The 18,148-nt window shown below is 37.2% G+C and overlaps 1 protein-coding gene across 1 annotated transcript; it reads right to left on the reverse strand.

Annotated features, from left to right (window-relative positions):
* Positions 1–4,166: 4,166 nt before the first annotated feature.
* On the reverse strand, positions 4,167–16,688 carry LOC149812556 (guanine nucleotide-binding protein alpha-2 subunit-like). The gene is made up of 15 exons (XM_089993080.1): positions 16,637–16,688; positions 11,524–11,575; positions 11,360–11,450; positions 11,095–11,167; positions 10,750–10,787; positions 10,566–10,655; positions 10,344–10,421; positions 8,616–8,723; positions 8,388–8,489; positions 6,551–6,606; positions 5,469–5,603; positions 5,299–5,392; positions 5,159–5,218; positions 5,006–5,085; positions 4,167–4,549 (listed from the first exon to the last, which is right to left on the reverse strand). Exons 1-15 carry the CDS (start codon positions 16,686–16,688, stop codon positions 4,372–4,374), a joined length of 1,287 nt encoding a protein of 428 aa, XP_089849206.1. The 3' UTR covers positions 4,167–4,371.
* Positions 16,689–18,148: the final 1,460 nt, after the last annotated feature.

Genomic DNA, 18,148 nt, shown 5'->3' on the forward strand with positions numbered 1-18,148 from the left:
AAAATTATGATTGGTGATGGATCCAAACTTGCTATTACTCACACGGAAACAACCAACTTAAAAGTTGGAAGAAAAAATTTGGTTCTTGAGAATGTTATTGTTGTTCCTGAAATTAAAAAGAATATGATCTTTGTTAGTCAGTTAACCTTTGATATGCCTTGTTTATTTGAGTTTTCATCTAATGGTTTCTTAGTGAAGGACAAAACCAACAAAAAAATGCTAGTGACAAGCAATATGGTTGACAACCTACATGAAGTCATGCAAGAAAAAAGTAGATCTTCTTCTCTACACCGTTTTGGTTTGTTAGTAGGGATGTCTGGCATGCGAGACTCGGTCATCCTAATATGCAGCTAGTAAATTTTTTAATAAAAAATAGGTCTATCAAGGTAACTGCACAAAATAAGTTTTCTTTGTCTGCCCAAGCTGTCAAATGGGCAAAATGTGTAGGTTACTGTTTCTTCAAGTTGATGAACATTGCTCTCAGTTGTTTGATAAGGTTCATTGTGATCCATGGGGACCATCACCCATAACTTCTTTCCAACAGTTTAAATTTTATGCAATTTTTTTTATGAATATTCTAGATTCATATGGTTTTATCAATTAAAAGCTAAATCCGAACTCACAGAAAAGTTTATTGAATTTCATAATTTGGTGGTGACTCAATTTGAGAAAAAATTAAAAAGTTTCAAACTAATGAAGGAGGTGAGTTCCATAGTCATATGCTAGAAAAGTTTCTAAAAGAAAAAGACATTAAGCATGTGAAAGTTTGTCTTAAGACTCCTGGACAAAATGGTATGGCAGAGCGTAAACACTGCTCTATTACTGAACTGAGATTAACTATGATCTTTCATAATAATATTTCTACATGGTTTTAGGTTGAAGCCTTCTCTATAGCAGTATGGCTGATTAACAAGCTTTCATCTCCAAATCTCCACATGAAGTCACCATTTGAGTTGTTAACTAGAAAACAACTAGACTTTTCTTGTCTCAGATCATTTGGTTGCAGATGCTTTTCATATATCAGAGAATATAACAAGAATAAGTTTGAACCACGATCTCTACCATGTGTATTCATGGGATACAGTAAGTTTCATAAATGATACAGTTGTCTCTGCCCACCTACTGGTCGTGTGTTTATATCTCGACATGTGTTTGATGAGCTTTTTTTTCCTTACCGATCTCTTGGTAAACTATTTGCATTCATAGCAGACAATAAAGAGTTAATCAACTTTATTGACTCTAACTACGGTCATCAGGATGCTAGTTTCAAGGAAGTGGGCGACAATGATAATTGTCCAAACAATACTTCCTCAGATAATATGATTAGCCCTTCTGTTGAATATTACAATGACTCTCAAACTCTAGATAATTATGAGACTCCCGAAACTATGATGCCTCCCGAGCCTGATTCTCAACCAGAAGAAGATTCTATTCAAGTCATGAATCCTGATTCTATCAACACAGATGTCCAAAACACTCACCCTATGGTTACTCAATCAAAAGAAACGATAATTAAACATAATCCCAAATATTGTTTATCTCTAATTGTTCTCCTTGAACAAAAAATGGTTAATGAAACCTTGAAAAATCCAGAGTGGCATCAAGCTATGGAAGAAGAGTTGCTTGCCTTGAAACAAAATGACACGTGGGTTTTAGTTCCTCGCAAACCTAGTATGAATGTGATTGGAAGCCGATGGGTGTTTAAAACAAAAATTAAAAGTGATGAAATTGTAGAACGACTTAAGGCACGTCTTGTAGCTAAAGAGTTCAGTCAAATACTAGAAGTCAATTTTGTTGAGACCTTTTCTCCTGTCATAAAACCTCCATCTATTAGAATAGTTCTGACAGTTGCTCTTGCCTATAATTGGGATATCAGACAGTTAGACGTTAAGAATGTGTTTTTGCATGGGTTCTTGACTCAAGATGTCTATATTGATCAACCCCTAGATACCATGTTAAAGACAATCCGGATTTTGTGTGCAAGCTAAATAGAGCCTTATACGGCTTAAAACAAGCTCCACGAGCCTTGTATGACAGGTTTGGAACATTCTTGTTTTCTATGGGTTTTTATTTCAGTGTTGCTCACTCATCCTTGTTTATCTATCAAAGTCATCATGGAATAATGCTTCTCCTACTCTATGTTGATGATATTATTCTCACATGAAGTAATCTCACTATGATAAATGAGTTTGTTACAAGAGTCAGTCATGTTCGCCATGAAATATCTGAGATATCTTCACTATTTCTTAGGAGTTGAGGTTCATCGTTTCTCTAAGGGATTATTTCTAAATAAAAAAAGGTATGCATATGCCTTATTGGATAGTGCTCAAACGCTTGGTGCCAAACTTGTCTCTGCTCCGATGGTGTCTAATCTTCGCCCCATCAAAGGAAGTGAAAAACTATTTTATGACTACACGTTGTACAAAAGTCTAGTTGGAGGCCTGCAATATTTGATGTTCACACGACCAAATATTTCTTTTAGCGTCAATTATGTTAGTCAATTCATGCAAAATCCCACTAAGTTTCACTTTCAAATGGTAAAAAGAATTTTGCGATATATTCATGGCACTATTGACTATGGTACTCATCTATTGGCCAACACTCCAATTATATGCTTTCTCTAATGCCGACTGGGCAAGATGTCTGCTTACTAGAAGGTCTACCACCGATTTTTGTACTTTTTTTGTGCCAATAGCATATCGTGGAGTACCAAGAAACAACATACAGTTGCCCGCTCCAGCACTGAGGCTGAATACAAGGCTATGGCTTCAACAACAGTTGAACTCACATGGTTATCGTTTATTCTTCGAGATATTAGGATATATTTGTCTAAACTGCCCATCATTTTTTGTAATAATCTTTCAGCTCTGCAAGTCACCATTAAACCGGTTTTTCATTCTCGCATGAAGCATGTTGATATTAACTTTCATTTCATTCGAGAAAAGGTAGCTCGTGGGAGTCTCATCACCAAACTTGTATCGTCATCTCAACGGGTTGTAGATATCTTAACTAAAGCCCTTCCTCATACTATTTTTGATCGACTTAGAAGCAAACTCGAGTTGTGGATTCACCCCAACTCGAGTTTGAGGGAGGAATGATAATAGTTCTAACTTGGAGAGTCTAGTTTGTCTTGGTCAAATGATGGAGCTTGAGAGTCCTGGTCAAATACAGGATATACCAAGAGGAGTCCACGATAATGAGAGTCCTGGTCAAATACAAGATATACCAAGAGGAGTCCATGATAAGCTCAAGAATAGAGAGAGTCCAAATACGTCATTTGTTTATAAAAAACTATATAAAGGCTCTCAATGGAACCTGCTCAATCATTGAATTGACTAGTGACTTGGGACCGTGGATGTAGGTGTTCATAAACACTGAACCACATAAATTGAATTCCCCTTCTGGCTTCTTCTCGATTTTTTGTTTTCATATTGTTCAGAACATTCTCCACAGCATGGTCGATCACATTACACCTCATTCAGGGCCAGAGGATGGGGCCCATGTCTCTCTAAGGGATGGCTTAAATGATGTGTGTGGCACCAACGTCAACACCACCATCAATCTCTCAAACTGACAATGCTGCTCACGTCCTAGACGATCTTGCACACACCATTATGAATAAAAACATGTCACAAGGTTTAATCTCCTGACAATTTGTTTTATTTCAGGAAACATTAGGAATCTCGGTACATTTATAGTGAAAAAAATTACAAGAACGAATAATAAAAACATGCAAGGCTATTAAAAAATTAGAAAATATGTAGAAACTGCACAAAATATTGTGATACACTAGAAATAGGAGGGATTTTGTCAATCAGGTGATCTGTAATTTTCAAATTGTTCGAACCAAGAAAGAATCATCTTTAGAAAAGACAACCATCTTACAGAAGCAACACAACCTTCAACTAGCCACGAATAGTGACTCGCCCAAACAGTCCGAGCGGCACAATTTGTGAAGGATTCAAGAAGGTTGACAGCGTAATCAACTGTCTCTTCAAAACTAGTAGAAATATACGGAAATCCAACAAAATATAAATTAACCTTTTAAGACTTTCCAACCTAAGTTCACTCAAATAAAAGCAAGCAGAAAACCAAAACACTTCAAAAACCTATTTATGCTTTGTAAGAACATAAAAGTCACATCCCTCACAGCAGAAAACAACAGGTTAAGAAGGAATTTCTGACATCTTTCATTTAGCAGAGTTCATTTACAGAACTATAAAGATCCCACCACAAAATTTGAAAATGAGAAAACAGAAAAAACAACAGAAATATGACCATAAACCAGTCGTCATTGCACATTGCACTATGCTCCTGGTGGAAATGACAGTTTTACAATGGATTTTGCATGTATATGTGCTCAATTCAATTTCATAGTAAACCTGCCTCGATTAAGTTCCTCCTCCTCAAAGTCTCATCCACCAATTTGAAAGTTTTCTTCACAAGCTTTTGATCCAGTGCTGTTGTCCTGTATATCTTAAAAATCCGATCCACACGGTCTGGGGTGCTACTCTGGAAGTACAACTCTTCGAATTTCTTCTTCACAAACCTAAGTAGAAGCCTAGCTCAGATATAAAAGCTCATCATAGAGACTGAAAATGGCAACAAGCATTTTCTTATCATATTGTCACTGTTTTACTTAATAAATTATTATAAAATGTAACAAGTCAACAGCCAACTTAATAAATTAAGCATCAGTTAATGTGAAATAGGATATTCACATATACAGCATGGTTTATCTTCATTTCTTTCTTCTTTTTCACTATTTATGGAATTGTTTGCTTAACTTTAAGAATTAATTAATGCAGGATCCCGAAACTTCATGGTGAGTTTTTCCATTCAGTTTTTGCAGAAACAAATTCATACATCAGCAAAATGGTTTCCAGAAAACAGGAGGCAGGCTTGTGCGGTTTCAAGACAAGTCCATCTCATATAATGCCATAGACTGACTCAACTATAAATAAAAGTTGATCAATGACTTTAGAAACATTAAGAATGCACTCACTCGTATGCATGTTCAATCTCTTGCTTCCCTGATGTAACGGGTCGATAATCTTTGAACCACTCACAAACGTTTAGAGGCACCTGCATAACATGAAAAATCAGTGAACTTGCATTGGCAGTACACATAATGAAACGTCTGAACAATAGAACTTACTTTTAAAATCTTCTTCTCAAATATATCTAGTTTGTTCAGGAATAATAAGAAGCATGTTTTCTGCACAAAAAGATGGGAGTTAAGTCAGAAGATTAAAATTCTCAAAGCTACAATATTGAAACTTGTTGTCTGAAGAAAACCTCAAAGCATGGCTGCTTCATAGCCCAATCAAAAAGTTCCTTTGTTTCCATCATACAGTTCTTATTTTCATCCTCAAAAAGTACCTGATCATACCTGGACCATCAAACAGACAAAATCAATAAAATGCAGCAATTTCAGATCTACATTACTTTTTGCATGAGATATTTACTCGCTAATAGCTGCACAAAAAATGACAGCTTTGACGCCTTCAAACAGATGAATCCACTTCCTTCTTTCATTTCTCTGTCCTCCAACATCAAAAAGCCGATAAACCTGACCACTCTTTTTATTCTCACCCACAGGACTGCAAAGAGACATTCTCATCAGCATTTTACATTTTCTGGCAAATCTCATGGACTTGCGAAGAATAAGAAGACAAGACGATGAAGACATAAACTTTGGTGCTGCAAAACACAAGGTTGAGTCTGAACATTCCAAGAATTGTTCAAAAAGGATTCCTAGCATGCCATTGAATATAAAATCACTAAGAAAAACACATTTCTCTACCAAATACACAATTTCAAGAATAACTCGAACAGCCTTTCTAGTTTATGGCATTGAATAGAAAACAAAGGAAAAAACTATAGAATATTCTACATCATATTAACCAGGAGAGAGAGATTTATCATTTTAAGGAAAAGAATCACAAATCATGAATGCAAAGTGCACCAAATAAGCCACACAAAGAAGAAGATTGACCAAGACATTCACTTCATGCAATCAGTTATCGACTAGCAAGGAAATTTCCTGTTATTCCTTCATTATTTGTGATACAACCATCCTCACCATATAATTTTGGACACATGAAATATGCCTTGTCCAGCGTGCAACTAACCTCATGTCATTGCAAAACCTTGTAGGTAAAAGCAAAGAACAAAACGAGTTTATTCCGACAATCCCTTTAAGCAAGCACCTATAGCAATACACTATTTTTTATTCTACAGTAGTAAAAAAGCCATTTGCCTTTACTTCTTCAAGTAAACCAATCTCATGCTGTTGAAGATTTACATTCAAGCAAACATATGTGGCAAATGGAGGCAAGCTCTTGTTCTGAAGAATGAATCATGCACTCTCGTAGCTACCTTGCAAGCCATGAATGCACTTCACATAATTGGTGAACTCCCAGTTGTTAGTGATGCATAACATGTTCAATTCCAAAAGTGATATTATAAGGCAATAGAAGGATAAATCAGAACGAATTTAAACCAATAAATAGAAATGGACCTGGAATGGTGCCAACTAGAAACTTACCTGAATTGTATTTCCACAACCCCTGTAGTTCGAACTCTAGCATGAAGAACATCCTCCTGCAAAGATAAAAAAAGTAGAGCCAAAAAGCTTAATATGACATGGTCACTAAGAGACATTATGCAATGGGAAGAAGAAACTAGTGGTTCTACATATGTTCACACACACTTTTGTATTATTATTGAGCATAAGCATTAACCAAGTGGAAATTTAATAACCTGGGAAACCAATATTTTTTTTACTGCATCTCTTAAAAACAAAATATGTGAGCTACATATCAGAAATATGAGTAACAAACTACTTTCTTATGTGGTAACACATGTTACAGTAAAATCTGCGAAGATAAAGTATGAAGGCTATGACATAAAAAAATAGAAAGTTCGCTGAATGAGAAAAACAGTAAGTTATGTAGTGTTCAAAGGTGAATTATTCCTACTTAAGTGTGTGCATGTGTGCATAAGGATTTTTTGCATGCCCATGCTAGCATATCATTGAGGATAAGAACTAGGTGGTCTCCAATGCTTAACATGGTCAGGTCCATGTTTGAGAACCTAAAGATCCAATATGTGATCATAGTTACAAATATTAGCACTAAATTGAATTTATCATCACTATTAATGCTTGTACGAGGTCACACACAGTCTGCAACAGGTTTCTATTTCCAAACAAAACCGCTTCTTTTTCTAGTCTCTTTTATGATGTTTTTCCCTTGCCCATTACTCTTTTGTTTTCCTTTTGATGAATAGAAAGCAAAAGAGAAAATGGTTAGCATGGCAAGAATTCTAGGATATTCAACCTGACAATCCCACAGGAAAGAAAGATTAATAACTTATATCTTTTGTTAAAACAAAAAGAAATATTGAGCATGTGGAAAGGAAAAGAAGACTTTGGATGTCAAGAATCTGTTTCATTGCAAAATGATTAGAGAACATGTTGAAGACAAAAAGGATATCAGAAGCATCCTTCATGCATAGGGGTGTTTAATGGTACTAGCATATATTCAGGTTGGATACCGCTCTGAGATAAATACATTTAGCTGGATTTGGCAAACCATCGCCATATCTGATGAGATAAATGATGAGATCCATTACAAGCTATGTCACATGGGTGCGGGTGCGGGTGCGGGTGCGGGTGCGGCGCAATTTAAAAAATTTTGGACATGGGGACTCGGCTATATATATATATATATAAAGACTCAGTCAAAGTTGTGCCCATTAGGAGACAGGTGATGAGTTGTGAAGCCTGATTCAGGGTTTTTTTTCCTTACAGGAGGGGGGGGGGGTTCCCCCCGGCGCCCCCCCCCCCCCAAGAATTTTTTTTTTTAAATTCTGTAGCCCAGAAAATTTCTTTAAAAAAATCCAAAAAATGGACCAAAATGACCCTGGGTGCGTTGACCGCACCCAGGGTCGGGTTGACCGAGCCGCACCCGTGTCGGTGCGTGTCAATGCGGGTGCATCGACCTTGGAGCCGAGTCCGTGTGACATAGATTACAAGGTGCTCAAATCCAAAAAACAAACTAAAATAAAAACAATACAAATCTAAATCAGATTAAGTTATTTTACATGTAAATTAGATCAACAAAAGGATTGGGAGTGAATCAAATTAGATACAGTAATAAGAATTGGCTTTGTGTACATCCAAACTGGACCCAGACCACTTACAGTCCTATTAAATAACCTGTCCTTATGCTACAACAGTTCTCGACAAATTGTTTTATCAGCCTAGGCACCACATTTCTATGCAAGCCACCTCATTGTAAACATACAAGAGTATCACTATTCATGCATTAAGCTCAAGCAAAAAATATTCAAGTTGGCAAGAAAGTTTTGATGACTGAAACCTTTGTTGGCACGTAATTAGCATCAGATAACCTCTGCAAGTTCTCCATAAAATATAATGTGCAATCTGGAACTTGAAGTTCATTTGCTCGGGCATAAGTTTCCTATAAAAATGTGACAGTAATAGTTAAAAGCAAAGACCCACTGTGAGAGAGCATGATTGGTGAAACGTGATTTGCATTGGCAGATTTCCAAAAACTGAAGCTAATTTAACGGGAAAAAATAGGAACCTGAATTGCAGAATCCTTCCATAAAGTCTCTATCTCCTGGGCAAGTTCCTTTGTCAAGAGAGGATAATCTAGCCTGCCACCAACTTCAGATAGTTTTTCTCCAAACTCCTATTCAACATTAAAAGCCCAATTTAGTACATAAACCAAAGGAAAAATAAATAAGTAAAATAAAATGAATCCAAAGATTCAAACTACAATGATTTAACCTCAAAAGCATTAAACTATGTAAGTAATCTAGAAGCATATGCACGGCACACTGATGAAAGTCAAACCAACCAAAAAAAAGGACAAAAACACCATTGACACATAATACATGTCTAACAAATAAAATTAGGCATGAAATCAAAAGCACATAAACTGCAAACTCAAGTAAAAAGCATTTGAAGTTCAGGACAAACCACATCGGACATTAATAAACTACAACATTCTGGACAGGCACCTAGAATTCTTGGGTATTCAAACTTCGATCTCAATTGCCCTATCTCAGAAATGATACTTCATGGTTTTGTTACTAATCACAAATATCACTCTTGTGATATGGCAAGGAGTTCTCTCGATTGAAATTAAAAATTACAAAAAATAATGGAAATTTGAAAAACTTAAAAAAAGTTGAAACGGAATCTCTTAAAATATCAAAAACCACAAAATTATAGAATGATTTTTTAATGTATTGTGATATTTTGGAGTTTTATCTTTCCTAAAGAAAGGGCCTTAGAAAGCAATCATTCAAAATATTGGAAATTATTGTGACCATAAAGACAGACACACATTCAATAGGGAATGTGTGAATATATGGTAGCACCTAGAAGCACTCAGTACCTGTGCAGAGGGGTACCATCATAGACACGAGTATGCTGCACTTGTGCAACTGGGTGTTGCCATATGTGCATATTACAAAATGTGCAGAGCCTTTATGCGATTAAACAAACAAAACACCGGCAAACCAAAATAATAATTTTGCAGCCCAGACACATCCATGTGACTGGATTCAAAATCAAATCAAATCAAAACAGTAGAAATTTTGAAAGAGAAATTTAAGTTGGACATAGATAAGCAACAAAGAGCATCAAAGATAAAAATCTGTGAAAGGAAGCTAAAAATCTAAATGAATGTGACTAGGTAGTTTTCTGAATCCAATAATGAAGTCCCTTGTCCCATAATAAGTCTGAAAGTCTCCAGCAATCTCATAGAGAAATCAAGCTGTTCTCAATTTCAAAAAAGATAAAGATGAATAACGAGAAACAAGGAGCAAAGCACTTCTTCTTTTCATTCTTTATGCACTCCACCATCCACCCAACCACTTCCCCATGAAAAATAAAAATTAAAATGCATGAATTACCAATAAAGAATCACTATGAATGCAGCAATCACCACCAAGAGGCATGCACCTCTCACCTATATGTGAGTCAGACCAACTATCACACAACCCGTCTAACTATTTAGCCATGAAGGTGTTGCAGCAGTAATTTTAATAACAATAAAGCACATAAGCATCAAAGCAATTTTGGGCAGGGAATATAGCAAAATAGAAAAGAATCAAAGGTAAATATGCCAAAAGCCATAGGATAATGCAGTTCGTGTGAATGACCATTCCAAGAATCAAATCACAAATAAATCAACACAAAGGATACCGAATAATTCACAAAATAAAAGGAGAAAGCATTTCCAAAGTAAACAAGGACATAAATGAGTAAAGGAGAAGAAGAGAAAAAGATAAGGCATCATAACCTTCTTTTCAAGAGGCAAATCATACTTTGAGGGGTCCTCAGTGCTCTGAGCAAATTCTTTTGAGCTCTCATACAATATCTGTGCAGAAGATCCCTGGTTAAACTATGATGGGAAGCTCATAGCTCATACCACAACAGGGAAAATTTTCCCACTTGGAACAGATACTAAAGTTATCACTTGTAAAAGGGAAACAACCAACAGACCCTTTTTAGTATTGCGTACTTTAATTGCCTGATATACATTTGCATGGATAACTGGTATATAACTCCTAAGTTCTGCCTCATCGAACCCTGTTTGAAACAAAAGCCTAATCTGCATGTAATAAAGATGTATTAAGGGATTGCTAATAATGGCCCTTTTATGTAACTTTACAACTTTTGAGGCAAAGAAGTGAAGCCTATCCAACCTGCTTGAAAATTGTAGACTTTCCTGACTCTCCAGCACCTGAAATCCAATATGTTTCTTCATCTTTAACATAAGTAACATTGTACTTTCAATAGAATGATAAAAACATGAACAAAGATTTTGGGGGAAAAAAATACTTAACAATCTACCACAGCCCTCACAAAACATAACCCCTTAAAGACTACGGCAGGTGGATAATGAAGTTTCAATATCTTTTGGGCACCACAACCATGATTACCAAGGTTCTGGGTCTCTAGGCATCCAGACACCGACAAAGCTGGTGTGTATGTGCCTGATGCACTACATTTCAATAGAAAAAGGGCATGGAAATGTCATATAATCTCACCTAGTAGTAGAATCTTCTGGATGTGCTTCTCAGCTTTTGTTTCCAGAGCAATCCGACGCTCTATTTCTGCAGCCTGAAGAAAGAACTCATTGTTCATCAAGAATACCAATTGGCATCAAATATACACACGCTAACATATAGAAGCATTCACAACTTAAAACCGCATCAGTCTGCTCAAGTAATCAAGATTTGAGATATCATCTTCCATTGCTTATAGACAAAAAGAAATACTGGATACATTTAGATACCGGATTCACAGTTAAACCTGAGCATTTTCTTCCACATCAGCTTCGGTGAGAGGTCGTTGTCTGCTGCAGAGTAGGCCCATATTCTCAATTGCAGTGGAAAGCATGGAACTATTACAGTCCGAAGCCACAGAACAGAAGAAGAGCACACAGAGAAGCCGGATAAATCTATTTTGAATCCCACCAATTCAGGATCACGTAACAATGGAGATTCATGCTGCCCTCACTGCAATAACCTGGAGAAACCCAAAAAGTAAGAATCATATGTAAACAATATACATTAGCGTGAGTTCAAAGGTGTGCATGTGTGTGTGAGCATATGGAAAGAGTTTGGCATACTATTAGTTCACAAGATAGATTACATATGAAATGTTTACTTTCGAAATAAAGATAGATTACATGTGAAATGTTTACTTTCGAAAAAAAGACAGATTACATATCATAATGCCATCTCTCTGTTTGCTAAAAAGAAGGGACCAATAGGATCCCAATTTCATTCTCAGTCCATTAAGTGACCCACATGCGGCTGAGTAAGCCATCCTGATGTCAAGGTACTTTCTAATGAATGACAGAATTTGGTGGTCCACATTGCACCAACATCAGCCCACCAATGAAATTGATAACCACCACCAACTACACATCCAACGTATATATACATGGACAATATGAGCCACCGAAATCGCGTGCTATGGGTGGGTCCAATCTGATACTTTATGACTACACCGATTGCTTCCTCAAGTGGGACGCAAATGCCGTGGCCTATTCAGCACACGCCGCGATCTCCATCAATTGAAATTGATGAGTCTTCATATTCGACTTAAAAAGACAATGGATTAGGTGAAAACGATACAAAACAACTTTTAAATTCATCAACGAATGCAACGGATACTGAAAAGTAGCTGAAAGCGATTGACCAAACTAGTCTACAAACAAAGATCAACTAATCAATCGAACAGAAACATGAGTCCCACAATTGACATCTATTTTCACACATTAATGACCACAAAAAACACGTTGTGCAGTTAAAGAATATTATACAAACAAATGCACTATAAATACACCTAAAAACAACACAGAAATCTTACGGCATTTTTCAACTTTGAAAAAAAAAAAACACAGAGAGAGAGTGAGGGTATAGGGTATGAAATCGCAAGCATCAAATCCGAATGACAGCAAGAGATGTTAAGATAAAAAACGCCGATAGTTCAGCGAAGGAAAAAAAAGTGAAACGAGGAAGAAGAAGACCTACATACAGCAGATGATGCGAAGGAGGAGAATAAGAATCAGATACCTGCGATAGAGCAACGACGCAGAGAAGTGTGTGTGAGAGAGAGAGAGAGAGAGATAGATGAAAGAGCGAACTTGCCCCTCGGCAGCCCTGGACCATCGAATTGAATCCAAGAGCTCCCCCCTCTTGTATATATATATATATATATATATATATATATATATATATATATATATATATATATATATATATATATATATATATATAAATATATGGGGAATGGTGGTGCTGGTGCTACTAAACACTAATCGAATGGAGAGAGGGAGAGGTCAGCCAAAACCAAAAGAGGTTCAGTCAGTCAAAGCTAAAAAGGGAGGCGGGGTCGTGCATTTCGATGTTTTGCAAAACCTGGAGAGAGAGAAGGGTCAAGGTCTCTATTGGGGGGCGTAATGTTTTGGGAGCAGATGTGCAGAAGCAGAAATACGAGCGCAGAGGGGTGTGTTTGTGCCACGTGGCGGCGTGATGCGGAGGGGAGCAGGCTTGCTGATGGGGGACCGTGCCACGTTTGATTGGTCGGGGCTGCCCTGTGAACAGGACAACCCCAGAATAGTCATGCGGCCCACCCGGAGTTTTCCGAGCTTCGAAAAGGGTTTCTGGTCATCAAAAAATCATATTTTACACCTAATAAACTAAAAACAAAGGTTTCCAATAATTTGAGCTTCTTGTCTTTTGTGGCACCATCAATACCAGCAGGTGAAACCTCTCTTCACCGTTAACCAAGTCAAGTTACCACGCCACCAACCGGGGCTCCGCTTGTCTGGTAGGAGCAGCTATGGGACGTTACATCTTCAAAACCCAATGGTAACTGGTAAGGGTCTGCCTAACCCAGCTTGCCTTTCAAAAAAAGTCAAGCCAGCGCTAGAAAAGATAGGTTGAGAGGTTACTCTTGGTGACGTGCTAGTTCACTTGTCTCCACAAAAATGTTCATTCATGTTGCTTCCAATGCCGAAAAGTTATAATTTAATAGCCTAAGAACACATTTGAAAGTAAGACAGATATAGAAAAAGTGATGCAAAATAAATAAAAAAACTTTTTACATCCTCTTCTAAGCGATAAACTTTTTTTTAGTACCCTTTTTTATAGGAAACATTCTTTCATAAAAAGTAGAAAAGTATTTTCTACCAAGAATTTTTTTTTTTTTACATTCCCTACTACCCCAAAGATGTTGGCTACGTATGATCAAGTTAATTTGTCATCCATATTTGATATTCTTGTTGAAATCAGATTACTTCTCATAGCACATATGATAAGGCTCAAGAAGATCACGTATTGATTCAGTACAAATCTCCTTCTGTTTTAAATATTCATAACAATAGGAAAGTTGCCTATATCATTTCTAATATTAAGAGACCATATCTACAAAACAAAGATCCTATAATTAGCAAGGCAGACACACATAACGTGTATAAAACATGCACTCAAGATCAAGAATTAATGGAGAATAAAGAAAGGCACAGGTTGATAACCTGTTTACAGTAGACGTAGGTCTACATTAATACCGAACCACTATAAAACTTTGAGTTTTGTGTTTGTGTTCCTGGTTTCTCTCTAGCTTATTACGTTTATGATATCAGAGCAAGGACAAAAATCTGTCGACATGGCTACTTCCTCACCAGTTGATTCAAAGACTCAATCGTTGGAATCAAGTGTGCATTCTTCAAGTGCATCTTCGTTATTTCAGTTCCCAAATACATTACAACATTTTCTCTCGATTAAATTAAGTATGAATAATTATTTACTATAGGAGTCTCAATTTCTCCTTATTCTTCATTCCTATGATCTTTTGAGGTACGCGGACATATCAAAGTCTTGTCCACCAAAGTTCATAACTATTGAAAAGGAAACGAAGCTCAACCCCGCATATATTACCTGGCATAAACATGACCAACTCTTATTGAGTTAGATCTTATCATCCTTAACAGAATCTGTTCACAACCAGGTAATAGGTTTGAGGACCTCCTACAATGTTTGGCAGAGCCGCAAATCTGCCTATGCAGCTCATTCCAGATCTCGTATTCTTCAGTTGAAATCTCAACTACAAGAATTAAAAAAAGGGGACAGGTCAATCGATGAATATGTACTGTCTATCAAGCTTATTGCTCATCAACTGGCTGTGGCTGCTAAACCAGTTGATGATGATTTGGTCATGCACATTTTGCATGGATTACCGTATGAATATTATGCCTTCAAGACTTCAATAAGTACTTATGTTGAACCAGTGAATCTTAGTGATCTTTATGGAATGTTGCTTATTCAATAGTCTCATTTGTCTGACAAAGATAAATTTGAAGAGATGTTATTACCAACTGCATTTTTTTCTCAAAAGAAGAACGATAACAATCAGAAATATCAGAACAAAGACAAATTTTCATGCTAGAGGTCATCAAAATCAATACAAAAAGGGCAGTTATAAGAATTATAGCAATCAACATAACTCAAAAAATTACAACTCTGGACAACGACCTGTTTGCCAATTATGTGATAAAGTTGAGCATGTTGCAAAGCAATGCAGGCAACTATCTAGTTATGCACAGACCAGTGCATCGGCTCCTCAAGCTTATTCTGCTGACACGTCTTCCTCTAAAGAAATTGAATGGTACCCTGACACTGGGGCCACCCACCACATTACTAGTGACTTGAGGAATTTGTCTCTGCACTCATCATATTAAGGCCAAGACCAAGTTCCCATAGGTAATGACACAAGTTTGAATATTTCTCATACTAAGAATATTGTTTTGAAACATAGTGATCATATATTTTATCTGAAAGACATTCTTCATGTGCTTCACATTACAACGAATCTCTTGTCTGTCCAGAAATTTGTTAGAGATAACAATGTTAGTTTTGAATTTTTTTCGTCATATTGTGTTGTTTAGGATTTCAAGACAGGGAAAACTCTTCAAGGATCGAGTAAGCATGGTCTCTATCAACTTCTGCAAATGAAGAACATTGATTTAAAGACATCAGGTATAGGACAAAAAACATCTATCTCTACATGGCATCAATGCATGGGGCATCCATCTTTTCACGTGGTTCAGCAAGTGATAAATAAACATGGACTTCCTTTCAGTTATATTCGGCATAAGGAAATATGTGAATTTTGCCAATTAGGGAAAAGTCATAAATTACCCTTTACTTTGTTTGATCATAAAGCATCTAGACCCCTTGAACTTATTTTTTCTGATGTGTGGGGACCTGCCCCTGTGACTAGTGCAAACCAATTTCATTATTATGTGACATTTATTGATGCATTTTCATATTTTTCATGATCTACTTAAGCATAAATCTGAAGTCATCTCTATGTTTCAAAAGTTTAAAGTACATGTTGAAAATTTGTTGAATACTAAAATTAGACAATTGCAGTCAGATTGGGGTGAAGAGTATCAGGCAATGCAAACATATCTATAAAAGAATGGGATTGGGCATCGTGTTAGCTGCCCATATACCCATGAGCAAAATGGCTTAGTCGAGAGGAAACATCGGCATATTGTTGACACAGGATTGACTCTAATGTCTCAAGCTAGCATTCCTTAAAAGTACAGGGCATATGCCTTTCATGCATCTGTATACTTGATTAATCGTATGCCCACCAAAGTACTTCAATATAAATCGCCATTGGAAGAATTGTTCAAAGAAAAGCCTGATTATTCATTTCTCAAAGTTTTTGGTTGTAGGTGTTACCCTTGTCTTCGAGCTTATAGGCCACATAAGCTCGCCTTTAAATCACAATTGTGTGTCTTCCTTGGATATGCAACAAAACGAAAAGGCTATTACTGTTTGAGTTCCACTACAGAATTTTTTTTTATTTCAAGAGATGTTGTATTTGATGAATCGTGCTTCCCCTTTACTTTCGTTTTGCGTCCTCCATCTCAACCTATCATTGAACGAAACACACCCATACTCATTCACTTACCAGCCTATCATTCCCCAAACCCATCTGATATGAGCATCTTAGCTTCTCCTTCTAGGACGAACATGAATTCCCCCCCTTCACCGATTTCCATTTTACCTTCTCCTCCTAACGATAATGCTTCCCTACCTGGCACTGAGCCAATTCCCATCCTTGTCCCCTCAATCCCTACTCGAACTCATCACATGGTAACTCATTTTCAAACTAGATCCCTTAAACCAAAAACCCTTCAAGTACATCATTATCCTATTTCGGAAGCCTATCTTGCTACCTCACTTATGGACGTTGAACCCACTTCTTATCGTCAAGCTTCATCAGATCTCTGATGGCAGGCTGCTATGCAGACTGAATATGATGCTCTTGCTCGCAATAACACGTGGACTCTTGTTCCACCGGAACCCACCTACAATGTGGTCAGCTACAAATGGATCTACAAGATTAAAAGAAAGGCAGATGAAACTCTGGAGTGCTTCAAAGCTCGTCTAGTTGCTCGGGGTTACACTCAAGTTGAAGGAGTTGACTACTTTGAAACCTTTAGCCCAGTTGTTAAACCTGTTACTATTCACACAGTTCTCTCCCTTGCAACCCTGCGAAACTGGATCGTTCATCAACTTGATGTCAACAATGCGTTTCTACACGAGCGGATATCTGAAACTGTGTACATGACTCAGCCTCCTGGGTTCACAGATACATCTCATCACAATTATGTATGCCACCTTCACAAAGCTCTCTACGGCCTAAAATAGGCCTTTAGAGCGTGGTATTTTCGCCTAAGTACCTTTTTCAGACATCTGGGTTTTCAGGCATCTCATGTTGATACATCCTTATTTGTGCTTACTCAAGGTCCTTTCAAACTGTATGTTCTTATATATGTGGATGACATTTTGGTGACTGGCAGTTCTGCTCGCCATGTTTAACAACTTATTCAACACCTTGGGAAAGAGTTCTCTCTTAAAGATCTTGGCGAACTTCATTACTTCTTGGGCGTTGAAGTTACTCGGTCCAACAATGACATTTTTTTATCTCAACAAAAATATACTATTGATATGATTCTTAGGGCATCCATGAGCACGTGCAAACCTTGTTCCACACCCACGAGCACATCTACAGTGTTACGAACCAATTCTGTGAATAACATGGAAAATCCCACTCTTTATAGGAGCGTTGTTGAAGCTCTTCAATATCTTATATTAACTCGCCCAGACTTGGCCTTTGCAGTGAATCGAGTTTCCCAATACATGCATTGCCCAATGATTGACCATTGGACTGTTGTTAAACACTTCTTATGCTATCTAAAAGGTACTCAAGACTATGGTTTACATTTTTTTCGGTCATCCTCCCTTCATGTTCAGATTTTCACTTATGTTGATTGGGCTGGTTCTCCTGATGATCGTAAGTCTACGGGAGCTTATACCGTCTTTCTTGGTCGCAATCTTATTTCTTGGAGTTCTCGTAAACAATCTACAGTGGCCCAATCGAGCACGGAGGCAGACTATCGGGCATTGGTTGACGGTGCTGCGGAGTTCACCTGGAGCATGTATCTTCTTCGTGATCTTGGCATCCACACACGCGGTACTACTCTCCTCTGGTGTGACAATCTTGGGGCAACAC

This window comes from Nuphar pumila, chromosome 17 (genome assembly GCF_984573655.1).
Source record: "Nuphar pumila chromosome 17, dmNupPumi1.hap1.1, whole genome shotgun sequence".
Lineage (NCBI taxonomy): Eukaryota > Viridiplantae > Streptophyta > Magnoliopsida > Nymphaeales > Nymphaeaceae > Nuphar > Nuphar pumila.

What these genes read in the sequence shown, in the direction of transcription:
- LOC149812556 (XM_089993080.1), bottom strand. Translation starts at nt 16,688, where the DNA reads ATGGGAATTGGCTCAGTGCCAGGTAGGGAAGCATTATCGTTAGGAGGA. An exon ending in ATTATCGTTAGGAGGAGAAG is followed by an intron (nt 11,576 to 16,636) that starts GTAAAATGGAAA and finishes GGGTTTCTCCAG; the next exon opens with GTTATTGCAGTGAGGGCAGC. An exon ending in GAGATTGAACATGCATACGA is followed by an intron (nt 4,550 to 5,005) that starts GTGAGTGCATTC and finishes GCTTCTACTTAG; the next exon opens with GTTTGTGAAGAAGAAATTCG.